We start from the raw sequence: 15554 nt of genomic DNA, 5'->3' as shown, positions 1-15554 counted from the left end.
GGTTTAGAGCTCCAACAGGACCGGGTTTAGAGCTCCAACAGGACCAGGTTTAGAGCTCCAACAGGACCAGGTTTAGAGCTCCAACAGGACCGGGTTCTGCTGGGTCAGGAGACAGAACCGGGCTCAGAGCAGCAGGAAGGATACGCGGCGTCCCCTCGGTGCGACACACCAGGTAGATGCAGGCGGCGATGACGTGCGCCGCCTTGCGCCCGCGGGTCAGGCTCTTGTTGAGCGCCATCTTGTAGAAGTTGAAGGCCGTGTCCAGACAGTGCTGACTCATCTGCAGCTGGTGGCCCAGCGTGTTCACGTGCTCTTTAGCTGCGGACACAAAGAGCACTGGCTAACGTCAGCTGTGGCGGCCATCTTGATCACATCAGAACTAAACATTATCGCCCGCCGCCGTTAGAGGAACCAGATGTGTCTGAGCTCGCCATGACTCATCGATAAAACCGCTGAGTCACCGTCTGGAGCTGCTGATTCAAACTTTATGAGCTGGCTGAAGAATTTCAGAATAAAAGCCACTGAATAAATAATAAATAATCCTGGTTCTTCTTCTGCTTTAAACTCAGAGAATAAAAACAATAAAAGTAAAGTTTGGTTTTTAACTTTTATACTTTAAATGTTTCACTTCGTTTATAAATATTTTCTGTAGAAAGACGGAGATCCTTCAGCTCAGAAACTGCTTCAGCTGCTGCCTCTGGTTCTGTCTTTAGCTGTTTTAGCTACTTTCACCTAGCCTGTTAATTCCAGCTAGCAGTTAGCTTTTGGCTGCTAGTAGCTCATCTTCCTTCAGCTTAAACAGCTAAGTTTCATCTGTCAGAGGTCATACCGAGTGTCTAACAGGGCGAGCTAACAGCCGAAACCACAGCTGAGCTAACAGCTGGGCTAACAGCTGGGCTAACAGCCGAACTAACAGCCGGGAGACATTTATTAAACTAACTCAGTTTTGACTCGTTAGTTTTATTTCAGCTCCGGGGACGAAGACGAAGACGAAGATGAGGACAAGCCGTGTCCTCAGGTTCTACAGGGACCAGATGGATCTTCAAACCTCCTCAGAACATCTTGCAGAACCGGCTCAGAAACCTTCAGAACCATAAAAACAGACTGAAGTCGTTTCAGATCCAGTTCTGGACGGGCTCAGTGGTTCTGCAGAACCTTCCAGCTGAACCGGGGCTCAGGCTGCCGGAGCTCAGACGCTTTCTGAGCCGCCCTGATGCATGCTGGGAAACGTCTCTGCAGGACAAAGGAGGAAGACGAGTGTCCCTCAGAGAGACCCGCCGTTAATCTGCTGAGACAAGAACAAACAGTTCTGTCGGCTCCGGTCGGGTCCAATCAGGAAGCTCCGCCTCCTGAGAGCTTAATGTGCCGCCATGCCGAGGGACAAACGTCAGCAGAAACGTTAAAGCTGTCGCCGTGGCAACCACACGCCTGCGTCCGTCACTCCCTGACAGCCATGAAAAACCACAAGTCCGATTTAAAAACCGAAGTTCTGATGGTCCAACAGGAAGTTTGATGGTTTTACAGCAAGATAAAAAGAGCCGATGCTTCCTGGGTTATAAGCTGAATGTAGCAGATTGGTGGCTAAAACCAGCTAGAAGCTAAAGTAGCATCACGACAGCTAAAAACCAGCAGCTGAAGCAGATTTCAAAGAGAACAAAAGTTTCTGAAGGATTTAAAGAAATCTCTGATTAAAGTTAAATATTTTAAAAAGTACAAAAGTTACAAAGCGCCGCCTGCTGGTCGCTCACCTCTCTGCAGAGTCCTCGCTCGAGACTCGGACCCGAGACCGGAGAGGTGTCCGTCCCCGAAGGACGGGTTCCTCTGTCCCCCTGAGAGAAAACAGGACAGAACTCAGTGAAAATATTTGTTTATTTTGTTTTTACTGGAAGAAAAACGTCATCTGAAAGTTAAAAAAGGTCCAATAAAAAGTCTCTGCAGGGCTGAATAATCTGACAGCGTCCCCTGGTGGACAGGCAGCAGAAAATCAACCTGATGAAAAGAAATAAACCCACAGATCAAACTTCAAAATGCTGCAAACTCTGCTTCTCTGTCTTTAAACAGATTAAGGATCTCTAACGAGGTTTTAATTACTTTTTTCCACTAATTAAAGAAAAAAAAACATTTAAAGCATTTGATGTTCAACAGACTGAAGCTGAAGACGTGTTTTAAATCTTTACAAAGTGAATAAATTCTGTAAAATTACAACATTTTATTTAGTCTTAAATAAAATCTGCAAACAGTTGATTGGGGATTTAAATTTGGCCTTCATGGCTGCCGTAGAATCTCACTTTAATCACTGAAACAATCAGATTTAAAAAGTTTGTCTTTTTGGATTTTATTTCAAACGTAAATAATGTTTTGATTGAGACGAAGGTTTAATCTGCCGGCGTGTCCCTCGCGTCTCACCGTCTGAGGACACAAACTGTCCAACAGCCAGCGAGCCGCCGCCGCCTGACTCCACGAACTCCACCTCGGAGACGATGATGTTGTCCTCCAGAACCGAGCCACAGCCCATGCAGACGGCGTCGCCACGGGCCGGGTCCACATCGATGTCCGAGCCGCCGCAGCTCTTACACACCCTGGAGCTCATGGTGCCGCTCGGAGGGGCTCAGAACCCGACTAGAACCCGTCCAGGACCTGAGAGAGAAGAGTTCAGTTACAGGATGAAAAGCTGCTCCTGGAGCTCAGAGCGAGTTCTGAGGACGACTCTCAGCTACTACCTCACCACATTCCAGCTGAATATCTGTAAACATCTCTGCCTTTGCTGCAGTCGATTAGCTGTGGCGGCCATCTTATCTGAAGAGTTTAGTTAAAACCTGACAGGCGGTTCATGAGATATTTTGCTAACATACAAACCAACATTTGCTGCCAAAGTTCTTAAACAAGTCGTGCAAACTGTTGGAGCTTGGAGTATGTGATGAGGACGACTCTCAGCTACTACCACACCTGATTCCAGCTGAATATCTGTGAAACTCACTGAGCTGCAGCCATTTCTGTGTTTGGTAAGGGTGCTTGGCTGCAGCGGCCATCTTGAATCGGGTTTAGTCCTGGAGTTGAACAGTTGTAAAGGTCCAGTTAGTTGTTATTTTCTGAGAGTTTCATTAAAATCCATCCAGCGGATCAAGAGATATTTTGCTAACAGACACAGGCACGCGGGGTAACATGATCACCCGCCGGTCACGTCGTCACCCACGGTGATGACGTCAGGGGGAAAACGTGCTTCCTGAACCAGAACCTCCGAACATGGGGTCATCGGGTCCCCGGGTGGGGGTTGGTGCCCAGCCGGGGTTCGGTTCGGCTCGGTTCTGTTCCTCCCCCTCCCCGCCTCCCACCAGCCGGCCAGCGACGTGGCACCGCCCGGCAGGAGAAACGAGCTCCTGGGCGCACCGACGCTGCGGTTTCCGGTCCCCGGTGGAGCTGCTGACAGGTAACCGGTAACTTAAACCAGCCGGACACGTGCACGCGCGTGCGCTGTCACCGACCAGCTGACGGCGTGCTCCCGGAGCTTCTCACCCTCAGTCCGGTGAAGTGAGTCCCGCAGACCTCCGGGCGGTTCGAACATCCACCCCGGGCTTCGTGCCGCCGCACCGGACGCTGCGAGGAGCTGAAGCCGCCGTGACGGCTCCGCGGGCCGGCCAACAGAACGCTGCAACACCGCCGAAGTCCTCAAAACACCGAACACGTGCGCTTAACGCCGGAGAGGCTCGGGCGATACCAACTGTGCTCGGGAGGAGGGGTGTCGACACGTCAACGCGATGTTTAAATCTGATTAATTTAAACAAACTACACGTTTTTTAAACTCTGTCAAGTAACTAATTAATTAAGAATATAGTGTGGTGTTAAACTAGTTTTTAAATAATTTTTAAAACGAGAAGTGTTGACACACAGAAACAAAACCCCTACGAATACGAAGACACTTCTGAACTTCCGGGTCCTCTCTTAAAGGGACAGCACATTTTACAGTTTCATTTATTTTTATTTTATTTACATGATTTATTTGTTTATTTTCCCACTTTGTTCTGTTCGGGATTAGAACCAGAACCAGTCCAAAGATCTGTCTAGTTTATCTTTGTAACTCGGACTAAAAATAACATAAACCTGTAAAATATTTTTGTTTTAAATATGTTTCTGCAGTTTTCTCATTTATTAACTTATGCAATGTTTTAGCTTTTTTGGAGTTGAATGGAATATTTACAGCAGAACAACAAAAAGTTAAAATCAAACATTTTATCCATAACTTTATCAGAATTTGCTGTAAACAGGAAGTAGTTTAGCTCTTTTATTTGCTTTTAAATAGTAAATAACCAACAAACTGATGAATTTTTATCTTTAGCTTTTCAAGGCACATTTAAGACAACTTGCTTTTTTTCTCTGTAATTTGGTCCTTTTTTAACTAATTTTCTACAAATAAACTGAAATATAAAAACAAATGGTCACAAAGCTTCCTGTGAGCTGAACTCACATGCAGATCCCTCGCCCTTTCCTCCCTCCTGCAGACGTTTTTACACCAGCTTGTCTTTTATTTGTCCTTTTAAACTCAAAGTTAATAAACAGAGAACCAAAAACACGCAGGTAGAAACACTTGGTTTTATTAACAGAAAGCAGAATAAATGAAAACGGGTCGTAGTGTAAAGAGAGCAGAGCTGAAATAAACACTGAAGGAATAAAAACTTCATGAGCAAATAATAAAAAATAAATGTTTCATAAAGAAGCTGCACATAATTACCTGCCTAATGAACATTTAGTTATTTTGGGTTGATTAACAGTAAACCTCGTTAGTTCTTCAGAAAACAAAAATAATCGTTTATAGAAACAAACATTCAGCTTCTCTTCACCACAAACTGCCGGTGGAGCAACAAAACTGAACACAGAAAAACTCAGTTTGGCCGATTCTGTTTCATTAAAACAGTTTTTTAAAGACATATACTGTTAATGTCTGTAAACTTTCACTCTGAGACTTCAGATTTAGGTTCTAATGTAAAAAAATACTTCAAATCTGAACTCAATATTCTCATTTGTTCACAGGATCTCCTAAAAAGATGAATTCACTTTAAAAGTGACCTGATTCAGCCTCAGCAGAGATCCAGATTAAATTTAATTTCAGGATGAATTAAAACTCAACCTGATCTGAAGAAACTAAAAGGTTTCAGGTTTTTAACGTCCATAAAAACGACTGGTTTTCTTCTAAATGTGATGAATCAGTTTTATGTGATGCTGAGTTTTATTTGTGCTGAGTCATGTTCAGTCTGTCTGAGTCAGCAGAAATCCTGGAGGTTGTTTTTAAAAACGCTGAGTTTTCTTTTCCTCGGATTTAACTCCAATCTGGGAATAACATCTTAACGGTGTTCCAGAAAACCAGCAGGATGCCTTCATTCTTCTGCTGAGTGACAGCTAACCGCCGTTAGCATGCCCAGGGACCCGGCTAACCGCCGTTAGCACGCCCAGGGACCCGGCTGACAGCCGTTAGCACGCCCAGGGACCCGGCTAACCGCCGTTAGCACGCCCAGTGACCTGGCTGACCGCCGTTAGCACGCCCAGGGACCCGGCTGACCGCCGTTAGCACGCCCAGGGACCCGGCTAACCGCCGTTAGCACGCCCAGTGACCCGGCTGACCGCCGTTAGCACGCCCAGGGACCCGGCTAACCGCCGTTAGCACGCCCAGGGACCCGGCTGACAGCCGTTAGCACGCCCAGTGACCTGGCTGACAGCCGTTAGCACGCCCAGGGACCCGGCTGACCGCCGTTAGCACGCCCAGGGACCCGGCTGACCGCCATTAGCACGCCCAGGGACCCGGCTAACCGCCGTTAGCACGCCAAGTGACCCGGCTGACCGCCGTTAGCACGCCCAGTGACCCGGCTGACAGCCGTTAGCACGCCCAGGGACCCGGCTAACCGCTGTTAGCACGCCCAGTGACCCGGCTAACTGCTGACCTCACTGTGGCTCAGGAAACAAGGAGGGTTTCCAGAAATTAAAATTTAAATATTATTCTTCTGTTTGTTGTCATATCTGTGTTTTTTGGTTTAGCAGCCATATTTGTCCCTTCAAGCAGCAACAGTTGGGGTTTAAAGTCTCATCAGAAACTGAAAAGTTTGGAAACTTCTGCAACAGATGGCGCCGGGTTCTCACCCCGCCCACAAACGCCGCTCCACGCTCTGCCGCCCTCCATTTTGATTCAAAGCAGGAAGCTTCTGATCTCCTCCTGGTCTGACCTGCAGGACCAGGAGGAGGAGGAGGAGGGAGGAGAACCTGTCACCTTCATCCTGCATGTGGAGGTAGCATCATGCTAACTCTGAGCTGAGAGCGTCTCAGAGAACAGCTGGAAGAACCTCGCCGATGTGCAGACCTGTTCTAACGGGGGTCTGAGATGATCCACAGGAGGCCCGGCCTCAACACGCAAACATCCGCCTGGGTTCAGATGGAAACCAGAACCTTCACGTCCAAACCCACCGCTGATAAACACACGGGAACGAGACGATGTTGGACGAGCGATCTGACCATTCAGCCCCCAGAGACACAAAAACCTTCGTCTGAGTCGGGTTTAAAAACGATGACGAACAAACTCCGTGTTAAAGTAGGAATATTTAACAAAATAGCTCGTACAAAACTTTAATACATGAAAGTACAATAAAACGTTTCTTTGTGTTTATATTTCACTGCGAAAGCTGAAACGTCTCAGGATTAAAGGGGTTAAGATTTTCAGCAGAAAGGAAAGGTTATAAACGGAAGATTATAATAATAAAATATACTCGTCCTGGGAGAAACTCCACCTTCTGTAAAAGGATCTGTGATGATCTTTGCTTTAAAGGAGCTGTTTTCTATTTTACTTAGAGAATCCTACGTTTCCCAGAATGCCTTTCTGCCACCGATTTCTGTTATTTCCTGGACTCGTTAACTCGAACCTGACGTCACCTGCAGGTCTTTAATCGACCTGGTTCAGCTGGTTTTTGGTCCTGATCGTTGTTAAACATTCTTCCTGCAGGAAACAGGAAGCAGGAAACAGGAAGCCGCCGACGGGCTGACGTTCAAATTAAAATGGAAGTATCGTTTGCAAGCGCAGGTGGCAGCAGCAGCTAGCTGTAGCACTTCCAGAACAGACGGGGGTCACTTCCTGCAGGAAGCTGCATCATTTTTCTGCCCAAACAGCAGCGGAATGTGAAATATTAGGTTTATAAAACTGGAGACTAGCCGTTAGCTCATCAATCCTGCCGATCTGAGGCCGTTCAAAGAGTCGTCTACAGCAGGTAAGATACTGTTTGTTCATGACCTCACAGCTCCTACAAAGCAAAGAAAATCACAAACTTCTGTTTCGGAGCGGAGGTTAAAGTTTTTCAGGTGGATTTTTTTCTTTTAACCGGTTTAAATCAGGAAGATTTTTTTTTTTTTTACTTGGTTATCTCACTGCAAACAGGAAATTAAATCCTCGTTAAAACCAAAACTAATCAGCAGCAGTTTTTAGAGTTAAAGTGTCACAAAGTAACTGTTAAAAGTTTGCTTCAGAATGAGACGAGCTGCAGCTTTCAGGGTTTTTCTCCCAGAACAGATGATTTAAATCCTCTCAGCAGCCGTTCGAACCAAAGCAGGATAAAAAATACGAAGCAGTAAAAAAAAGACACGTTGGACCTCCTTATGAAGAAGTGCTATCAGGAGTCGATGAGAAGCAGGATCTGTGCCGACGTTGACCCGAAACATTTGGGTGTGTGCTGCCTGCGGGCCCGGTTCTGGTCCTCACTGGTCCCGGGCTTCGTACAGGAGTTTGGCCGCCTGTTGGGAGGAGAAAGGAGCCGGTTCTGAGAAAACGAAGCCAACAGAACAAGAAGAACCAGCAGCTTGAAGTCTGGATCAGAGTGGGAGACAAATCCTTAAATGTGGAATCATTAGTGAAGGATGAGTTAGATTTGTTGTAGTGTGTCTCAGTTTGATCAGATTATTCAGGTTTTTTGTCTCCAGTCAGTCAGTTTGGTTCCCAGGAACTCGTGAAAACGTCTCCAGACATTCGCCTGCAGAGGCGTTTCCCGCCGTCTCAGTTTCTAACCGCTCAAAGACTTCTGGGACTATTTCAGGAGAACGTTCGTCTTGTTTCAGGAGTTCTGGAGCTGAAAACATCTGAGGCTTCAGCCCCGAATGTCCAGATCTGCCTGTCTGACCCGAACCGTCTCTGGTGGTCGCAGCGCGGACAGACCGTGGCTCCGCCCACCTCCGCTCACCTTGTGCATGGCAGCCAGCCAGAAGGAGGCCACCTTCTTGTCTTCTACTGCCTCCAAGCGGAGCTGCTGGACGTCCTGAGAGCCCATCGGCTTGTAGTGGAGCAGCATACCGCTGGGCCGGGCCGAGCCTCCTGCACACACACACACACAGTCTTAAAACACACACCTTTCTGATCACAGAAACCTCAGAATATGACCACAGGTTTCAAACACCTGCAGATTGTTTCATAAAACAGTAAAATTAGGACTGAAACGCCTCAAAACAAACAGATGAAACATCTAAATGTGGATTTGTGGAAAAAAAGGAGACATCAGCAGCTTTTTGTAGCTGCAGGGTGAAACACGTTCATGCTGAATGAAGAACTCAAACAGGGGTGAAGACATGCAGGACTGCAAACCAACAGATCTGCGATCAGAGCTGCAGCTCATCGGATCCAACTCTGAAGGTTCGAGGGTTTGGGTTTCATGCAGGCGTGAGAAAATGAGCGACTCTGGACAGATGGAGGCCAACCTTCAGAGAGACACTGACTGTCCAGCAGACTGGTGTAAGTGTGAATATCATCCTCTGAGCCCAGAGGGAGCAGAACCGCCCGGCCGGGTCCGAGCAGCACAGGGAACAAGGTGTTAGTCAGAGGAGCAGAGTCAGCATCCAACCACACATCTCAAGGACAAAACGTTCCCAGACTCACCTCCTGGACTCGTCCCATCAGTCAGGATCTGCATGCTGGAGATACGAGACAGCTCCACCTCGAAGTGACTCTCACCGTCCAGGAACAGGTACCTGACGACCGGGTCGGATCAGAAACAAGTCTGAAGGTTAGACAGACCGATTCCAGGAGCTGACAGAGAAATAACAGCAGAGGTGCTACAGCTAGCTGCCAAAGCAAACTTGGACCATTTAAATCCTGCAGCTGAATTATTTGAAGAACAGGGAGGCAGAAAATCATGCCTGTAAACATATAAATCCATGTAAAGCAAACTTAGAACGATGTAAACATGTGTTTGGATTCACTCCGCTACCGTCAGACTAGCCGTTAGCTCATCGGTTCTGCAGGTAGTTTTAATCTGGTCGGTTATTATTAACTTCCTGTAACGTTTAAGGATCTCTGAAGGAGAGCTAAGGACCGGAGCGTCGCTCACTTCCTGTTTCCTCGGGGAGCTACAGCGTCGGGACCTACCGGTGGTTGTTGGAGAGGCGGCACGTCATGGTTTCCGACTTGTCTGACGTCCCCAGAGTGACGACGAAGGTACCTCCTGCAAACAAACATCAGGTGTGTCAGAGCGGAGGATCGCTGAAGCTACTCGCTGCAAAGATCCGTCAAAAACAGCGGCGTGAGAAAGAAAACAAAGAGCCGCCCCTCACCTCCCAGCAGAACCTTCAGCTGCCGGTCGTAGAACTCCACCTCCTTCTGCGAGACCAGGCCGCACTCGGCGCACTGCCTCACCGGGTCCACGAAGCACATCCGGGGCAGCGCCACCTTCTTGCTGCAGCACTTATCGCAGAAACAGCGGCCGCAGCGCCGGCAGTGGTGCTGCGGGAGGAGAGGGATGGTTTACGCCCAGGTAGTGGGCGGAGCAAAGACTTCATAAAAGCTAGTCTGAGAGGATTACAGCTCAGGGTTAAAAACTCGCTAATTACAGCCTAGCTTTCCTAGAAGAATGCATATCACCCGCCGCCCGTCATGCCAGGGCTTTACACTAACACCTCAAAACGATGAGAAATGTAGCCGTTTAATAAGATCAGAGTAGGACTCTCAGCTACTACCACCTGAAGTTTGTGTATCTGATTAAATCAGGGCCACTGTCCTGGGAGTTTTAGGTGTTTCTGCTCCAACACAACAACAAGTTCTCCAGGAGCAAAGCAACAAGTCGTCCATTTAAAGCAGGAACACGTCTAAAACCTGCAGGAGAGCGCCCCCCCCGAGGAGCGGAGTCTGACACCCCTGGATTTAATTAAAGACATGTCTGTTAGTTAAGGTCAGTTAGCTGTGGTAACGTCTTAAATTGGACCGACTCGTGATGTTAAGGAGCCGTGGACGAATATCTGAGGATTATTTCCTGAGAGTTTCATAAAAATCTGTCCAGAGGTTCAGGAGATATTTCGCTAACAGACACACAGTTACAGCAAGCAGAGCAACGCCTCAGCTCCTTCAGATAGATTCGTGTCAGACAGAGAAAGCTGGGAGGTTCTGAGAGGTTCTGTTCGGGTCGTGTTCCAGGAGACAAAACGGACCTTTCTTCTGATGAAGTCGAACTTGGTGTCACACTGCATGCACCTCGGGCACTGGATGGAAAACAGAGGAGAAACAGGAAGTTACACAACCTGCTGAGCTGACAGATTCTGCTCCAAATGCTGCTCTGGTTCTGGTTCTGGTTCTGCTCATGCACGTGTTCCCCAGCTGTTTTTTTAGTCTTGACAAAACAAATGTTTAACTTTGCTCAGAGTCTGAACTTTAACCCACTTCCGGTGTGTAGTTCTGTGGTTCTGACACATTCCTCCACACGGAGGTTCGGACCGGACTGCGGCTCGCGAGCCCCGCAGAACCGCCGGAGGACTTCCGCTTTAACTAGTTTTAACTAGTTTAACTCGATAACTAGTCCCGGCTGCTGGTTAGCTGCTCACTGAGCGGGTTCTGACGGGCTCGGTCCAGGGCCCGGTCCAGGAGGGAGCAGCCATGTCAACAAACAGACAAACTGACCGCAGGTAGCGCGAGGAGACCGGAAACAGAGCCCCCACACTGCCAAAATAAAAGCCGCAGTCTGTCGCACCAAACCAGCTTGAAACATGAACGGAAGAATAAATACATAATAATAATATTAATATATAATAAAAACTAATCAAACATTAATTAGAATAAACTCAGAATCCACGTCAGTGTAAAAAAGTCAGTTGTCAAAGTTAAAACCTTCACTTTAACTATATTTGTATAATAAAAAGGTCACTTTGCCTCTATTTTTATGTAGTTTTTGCCGCTGCTGTTTTTAGTTCAGTGAGCCTTTATTCTGAAAAGCCCGACCGGAAGCAGAAACTTCCCTCTCTTCGGACTCGCGGCGCCTCTCCGAACCCGTCCGTCTCACCTCTTTGTCCGGGACCCACTGCGGCTCGTCCAGGGAGAAGGGGCTGTTGAAGGCTCCGTTCTCCGGAACCATTCTCAGGCCGCTCGGGCTGCGGACCAGTTTCTTCCCGTCCGGAACCGACGACATGTTTCCCTTAAAGCGACTGTTTCTGCCCCGTTCTTCTTCTCCTACTAACTCTCCATGAGGACCCGCCTTCCGGAGTGGTCGACACGGCGTTTAGCCAATCAGAGTGCAGCTCTCAGACCCGCCCACAGAAAGCTTTCATGGTGTTTAACGAATCAGAGCGCAGATCGGAGATCACGTGGCTCCCAGGCCTGGAACGTTGTCTCCTATTGTTTTTAAATGTTTTATCAAAAATAATGCTAAAATAAAACAATAAAAACACAATTTAATGTATAGCTCTATAAATTAACACAATAAGTACAAGTTAAAAAATGATAATAATGAAAAACTAAGAAGTTACACGGGAAGCAGCATAAATGTGACCAGTTTATTCTTCAAATAAAGTTCAAATGTACAATATTTGCAGTACAAGCATCATTTCCACTCACATAAATAAGGAAGTGGTAGAAAAATAAAAATAAACCAACTCGCAAGCAAGTTTCTCCTAAATTACAGTGCATTTAAGAATAAAACAAACATCTTTTTGTGCCCATTCCTTCAACGTGATCAAGTTTCTCCCGTTTATCAAAACGTTCAAACTTCACTGCTGCTTCGAGTCGAGAAGATGAGATTATTTAAGGCAAAGCAGCAAATACAAGAGGGAGGATGCCAGTTTCAACCAGGACCAGGCTGTATTTACACAACACAGAGTTTTATATTAAATAAGTGCATCTTTTCTAAAGCTTTTCAGTGAATAAATAGAGTCAGGTGTGCAGGCAGAGAACAGGTACTTCATGGGTTTGCCCTAACCTTCATTCAGGAGGAATTTAACAAATTATAACCTGAAACAAGGAAATTCTCCAAACTTTAAACCCATTAACTGATTAATTAACCATGTCCAGCACTGATCTGGTCAGAAAGTCCAACTTTAATCAGTTAATCTGGTCCCAACACAAATTAAACCACTTCCTAAAGTTCAAACTATGTCCTGAGAGGAAGATTGAAAATCCAGCCTTCTCTGATGAAAACAAACTATAAACTCAAAAATATTACAACTAAAGGAAAGATCAGGACTCAGATCGTCACGTTTTAACATTAAACACAAATTAAACCTCCAACGTTTACATTTATAAGCTTTACTTTGAAACGGGACAAAAATCTGCAATTTGGTTCCAAAGTTTCCACATTTTTCTCCTAAATTAAAACTTTAAGACACCAATCAGGCCGTAGCTTTCCTTAAATAATAATTAAAACTGAAGAGATTCAGATTTTCACATAAAAACCTTAAAGTACGCTGAGTAATAAGAGGAGCTGCTGAGGTTTGAGTTTTATTCACAAAGTCAGGAAACGATCAGAGTTATGTGCCTCAGTTTTCACTTTAAACAGAAAAACAAAGAAGTTATTTAATCTGCAGAGCTGCTCGTCCCGACCGCTTTAAAGACAAAACCAGAAAGGTTTGATGTTTTCTAAAATAAATCCTTAAATTATGTTTCTGTCCTGAACTGTCCAAATATAAATCAGTGGGAGTTTATGGTGGTTCTGAATAAAACTTTAAATTATATTCATGTTTTCAGAAATTACACCTTTTTGGTTCAGGTTTTCTCCAGAGGTGGAGGTTTGTCTTCAATCAACAATAAAACATCTGGAGAAACATCTGCAGCCGCCATGAACCTGCGTCAGTTTCATCCGAGGAGACGGAAACAAACAAACAAACAAACAAACAAACAAACAAACAAACAGCGTGAAGGCGGAGCTTCAGACCAGCCGAGGACAGACGGGTCGTCTCTGAGCTTCAGAAACTCAAATCAGAAAACTTCCAACTTTAAAACCGAACGAGGAGTTTATTTATCTACAGAACAGCGTCTGGGCGGTTCTGATTGGTTCTGATCGGTTCTGATTGGCTCTGATCGGTTCTGATCGGTTCTGATTCAGAAAAAAGAACAAAGTGAAATCCTTTAAGGTGGAGCTGAACGAAGATCTGCTTCATCAGAAGCTGAAGAGAAGGAATCGTTCAGCAGGTCGCAGCACATTCAGCTGAGCCTATTTACAGCAAACACAGGTCAAGGGTCAAAGGTCACCTCCTTCACGGCGCCAGGCTGAAGTGGCTGGCGCTCAGGTCGTGACTTCTTCTCAGACGATTATCTCGTTCCTGCAGGAAACAGGAAATAAAAGCAGAAGCTGATTTTAGCCCAAATAAATTTAAATTCATTTAATTTATAAAGATTCTGTTTAAGATTTAAAACCTCAGAAACAAACTTCTAATAAAGCAGCTGAGCAGATCACAGCGCCCCCTGCTGGACAAACGTCACTCTGAGTTCAAGGGACACTGCAGCTGATGAAGAGTTACCATCTAACCTCGGCACCCCTTCACAATAAGAGTCCCTTTATGAAGGGTCAGAACCCAGCAGGTCATAAAAACATGGCCGTCGGTTCCTCAAGACTCAACTCTAAAACTCAAACTGACTGAAGGTGCTACAGCTTGCTGCTGCTGCCATTAAAGCCCCTGAAAGGACCACAGAATGAATAAATTCTTTTGTTTTGAAAAATGGCAGAAATCGACTTTGGTCTTTGCTGCGTTCATCAAGTTATCTACGACAGGTAAGATATTACACTTCAAGATATTACACTTATTTTTATTTTACTGATTTTTACGTCTAAAATTTCAGATCAGATTCTTATTGGTGGAAATAAAATAAACTGTTTAATAAATAATTTTAATCTGGAAACTTTATTTGTTGCAGAATAAAGTTTCTTCAGTTTTTATTTAATAAACTTTTTTTTCTGACAACATTTAATCCCGTCAGAGACGATGGACCCGTCCCGGACCTCCTTACTTGGTTCTGGTCTCTGGCGGGTCGGTCCGGCAGGTTAAGGACACCCAGAGAGCTGGCTCGCTTCATGCTGCGCCGGCATGCAGACAGGTGGGGTCAGGGGTCAGGGGTCAGGAGATGAGCTCAGGTGAGTTACATGGAGGTTAAAGACATTTGGGATGTTTTCACACAGGTTAGTTTGACAGAAATGTTCTACGTGACGGAACCTCAGCTCTTCATGAAGTTAAACAGAGGAACGTTCTGGGGTTCCTTTCTGAGAACCACCTGAGAGGTCAAAGGTCAAATGTTTCAGGTCGACCCGACAGAACTTTTCACTGAGAACCGAGAAGTTCTATAACTCAAACAGAACCAACCCAAACAAAATGAAGTCGCTGCAGAAACGATCCTTTAACAGTTAGTATCTTACCTGCAGCAGATGGCTCTCTGGAGAATTAAAGTTTAGCAGATTAGCCGTTAGCTTCCAATCTGCTCCAATCCTCCGTGTTTCACATCACGCTCCTGTGCTACAGCTAGCTGCCGCCGCTGCTAACAGCCGCTGTGACTCTGGAGACGTTTTAAGATGGCCGCAATCCACTTCCATTTACCTCGGAAGGCCGACCCGAGTCCACGGCGTTCCTGTCGCAGCTGACAGACCAGCAGGACCGGCTAACTACCGTTAGCATTAGCAGCTAAAATGAATTCTCTGCGTTCTGCGGATCAGAACAAACAGAACTGATCACTGAGACAAAAACTGACAGAAGTTCAATTAAAACTTCACTCCTGCAGCTGGAGTGAGTTGGCCATCTTGGATTTTGAGGCCAGGAAGCGTTAAACTCGGAGTAAAAACGGAAGCAGCAGACCGAGGTCGTCCACAGAGACATCTGCAGCAGACCGAGGTCGTCCACAGAGACATCTGCAGCAGGTAAGATATTAGTTCTCCACAGAACCCCACTTCAAAATGTCCGAAATGTCCCTTTAAGAAGGAAATGGTTAAAGTTCAGCTCTGCAGATTATATTTTATTTACTTAAAAATAAAATCTAAACTTTATATCTTAACTTCCTGCTCATCAGTCCACTTCCTGTGTCCACTTCCTGTCCCGGAGGACATCCCGGGGGACATAAAGAAAAAGGAAGCGTCAGGAGACGTTCCTGCAGCGATTCAACGAAGAAGAAACAAACTCGACCTTCAGAGGAAAAGAAAGAAACTAAAAGACGAGGCATGCAGGACAGGAAGTAAAAAGATTTATTCCAAAATAAGAGTCAACAACTCAACAAACAGCCGTGCAGACAGAGAATAAAGAAACGGGTTCATTAGTAGGAAGAGGAACCAGAGGAACCACAGGAACCAGAGGAACCAGAG

The 15554-nt window shown here is 46.0% G+C and overlaps 3 protein-coding genes and 1 long non-coding RNA gene across 9 annotated transcripts in view; 1 reads left to right on the top strand and 3 right to left on the bottom strand.

Moving 5' to 3' along the window:
- The window catches only part of brf1a (BRF1 RNA polymerase III transcription initiation factor subunit a), a 64595-nt gene extending 60679 nt beyond the window's left edge, over nucleotides 1–3916 (bottom strand). For both annotated transcript variants that reach the window (XM_017407576.3, XM_017407577.3), the window contains exons 1-4: nucleotides 3514–3916; nucleotides 2407–2637; nucleotides 1749–1829; nucleotides 145–318 (exon numbers count right to left, since the gene is read on the bottom strand). In XM_017407576.3, coding sequence (XP_017263065.1) covers nucleotides 145–318; nucleotides 1749–1829; nucleotides 2407–2590 — 439 coding nt within the window. In that variant the 5' untranslated portion in view covers nucleotides 2591–2637; nucleotides 3514–3916. The remainder of the gene's footprint in view (nucleotides 1–144; nucleotides 319–1748; nucleotides 1830–2406; nucleotides 2638–3513) is intronic.
- Nucleotides 3917–4573: 657 nt separating this feature from the next.
- zfyve21 (zinc finger, FYVE domain containing 21) lies at nucleotides 4574–11491 on the bottom strand. Of its 2 annotated transcripts, XM_017407584.3 has the most exons (8): nucleotides 11283–11491; nucleotides 10438–10488; nucleotides 9568–9736; nucleotides 9383–9458; nucleotides 8894–8985; nucleotides 8716–8769; nucleotides 8205–8335; nucleotides 4574–7761 (listed from the first exon to the last, which is right to left on the bottom strand). In XM_017407584.3, the coding sequence occupies exons 1-8, from the start codon at nucleotides 11406–11408 to the stop codon at nucleotides 7726–7728; spliced, it is 735 nt and encodes a 244-aa protein (XP_017263073.1). In that variant the 5' UTR covers nucleotides 11409–11491; the 3' UTR covers nucleotides 4574–7725. The 2 variants fall into 2 exon arrangements, with proteins under 2 accessions (XP_017263073.1, XP_017263074.1); XM_017407585.3 differs by lacking the exon at nucleotides 8716–8769 and having other exon boundaries at nucleotides 11283–11489.
- A 262-nt stretch (nucleotides 11492–11753) lies between these two features.
- Nucleotides 11754–15554, bottom strand: part of klc1a (kinesin light chain 1a) — a 31817-nt gene continuing 28016 nt past the window's right edge. For 3 of the 4 annotated variants that reach the window (XM_025004085.2, XM_017407578.3, XM_037978005.1), the window contains 2 exons: nucleotides 14219–14285; nucleotides 11754–13533 (listed from right to left, as the gene is read on the bottom strand). In XM_025004085.2, coding sequence (XP_024859853.1) covers nucleotides 13468–13533; nucleotides 14219–14285 — 133 coding nt within the window. In that variant the 3' untranslated portion in view covers nucleotides 11754–13467. The remainder of the gene's footprint in view (nucleotides 13534–14218; nucleotides 14286–15554) is intronic. The other variant, XM_017407579.3, reaches the window with a different exon arrangement.
- LOC119617429 lies at nucleotides 14836–15419 on the top strand. Its single transcript, XR_005233675.1, has 2 exons — nucleotides 14836–15058; nucleotides 15091–15419. It is a non-coding gene; the product is annotated as an uncharacterized LOC119617429 (long non-coding RNA).

Source organism: Kryptolebias marmoratus, linkage group LG10 (genome assembly GCF_001649575.2).
Source record: "Kryptolebias marmoratus isolate JLee-2015 linkage group LG10, ASM164957v2, whole genome shotgun sequence".
Classification (NCBI taxonomy): domain Eukaryota; kingdom Metazoa; phylum Chordata; class Actinopteri; order Cyprinodontiformes; family Rivulidae; genus Kryptolebias; species Kryptolebias marmoratus.
This window is presented reverse-complemented; position numbering and strand designations above follow the sequence as displayed.

Excerpts from the sequence above, each read along its gene's own strand:
- zfyve21 (XM_017407584.3), bottom strand. The coding sequence starts at position 11,408 with ATGTCGTCGGTTCCGGACGGGAAGAAACTGGTCCGCAGCCCGAGCGGC. Across the intron at positions 9,737-10,437 it reads TCGACTTCATCAGAAGAAAG|CACCACTGCCGGCGCTGCGG; the intron begins GTCCGTTTTGTC and ends CTCCTCCCGCAG. Across the intron at positions 8,336-8,715 it reads CAGTCAGTGTCTCTCTGAAG|GAGGCTCGGCCCGGCCCAGC; the intron begins GTTGGCCTCCAT and ends GTGTGTGTGCAG.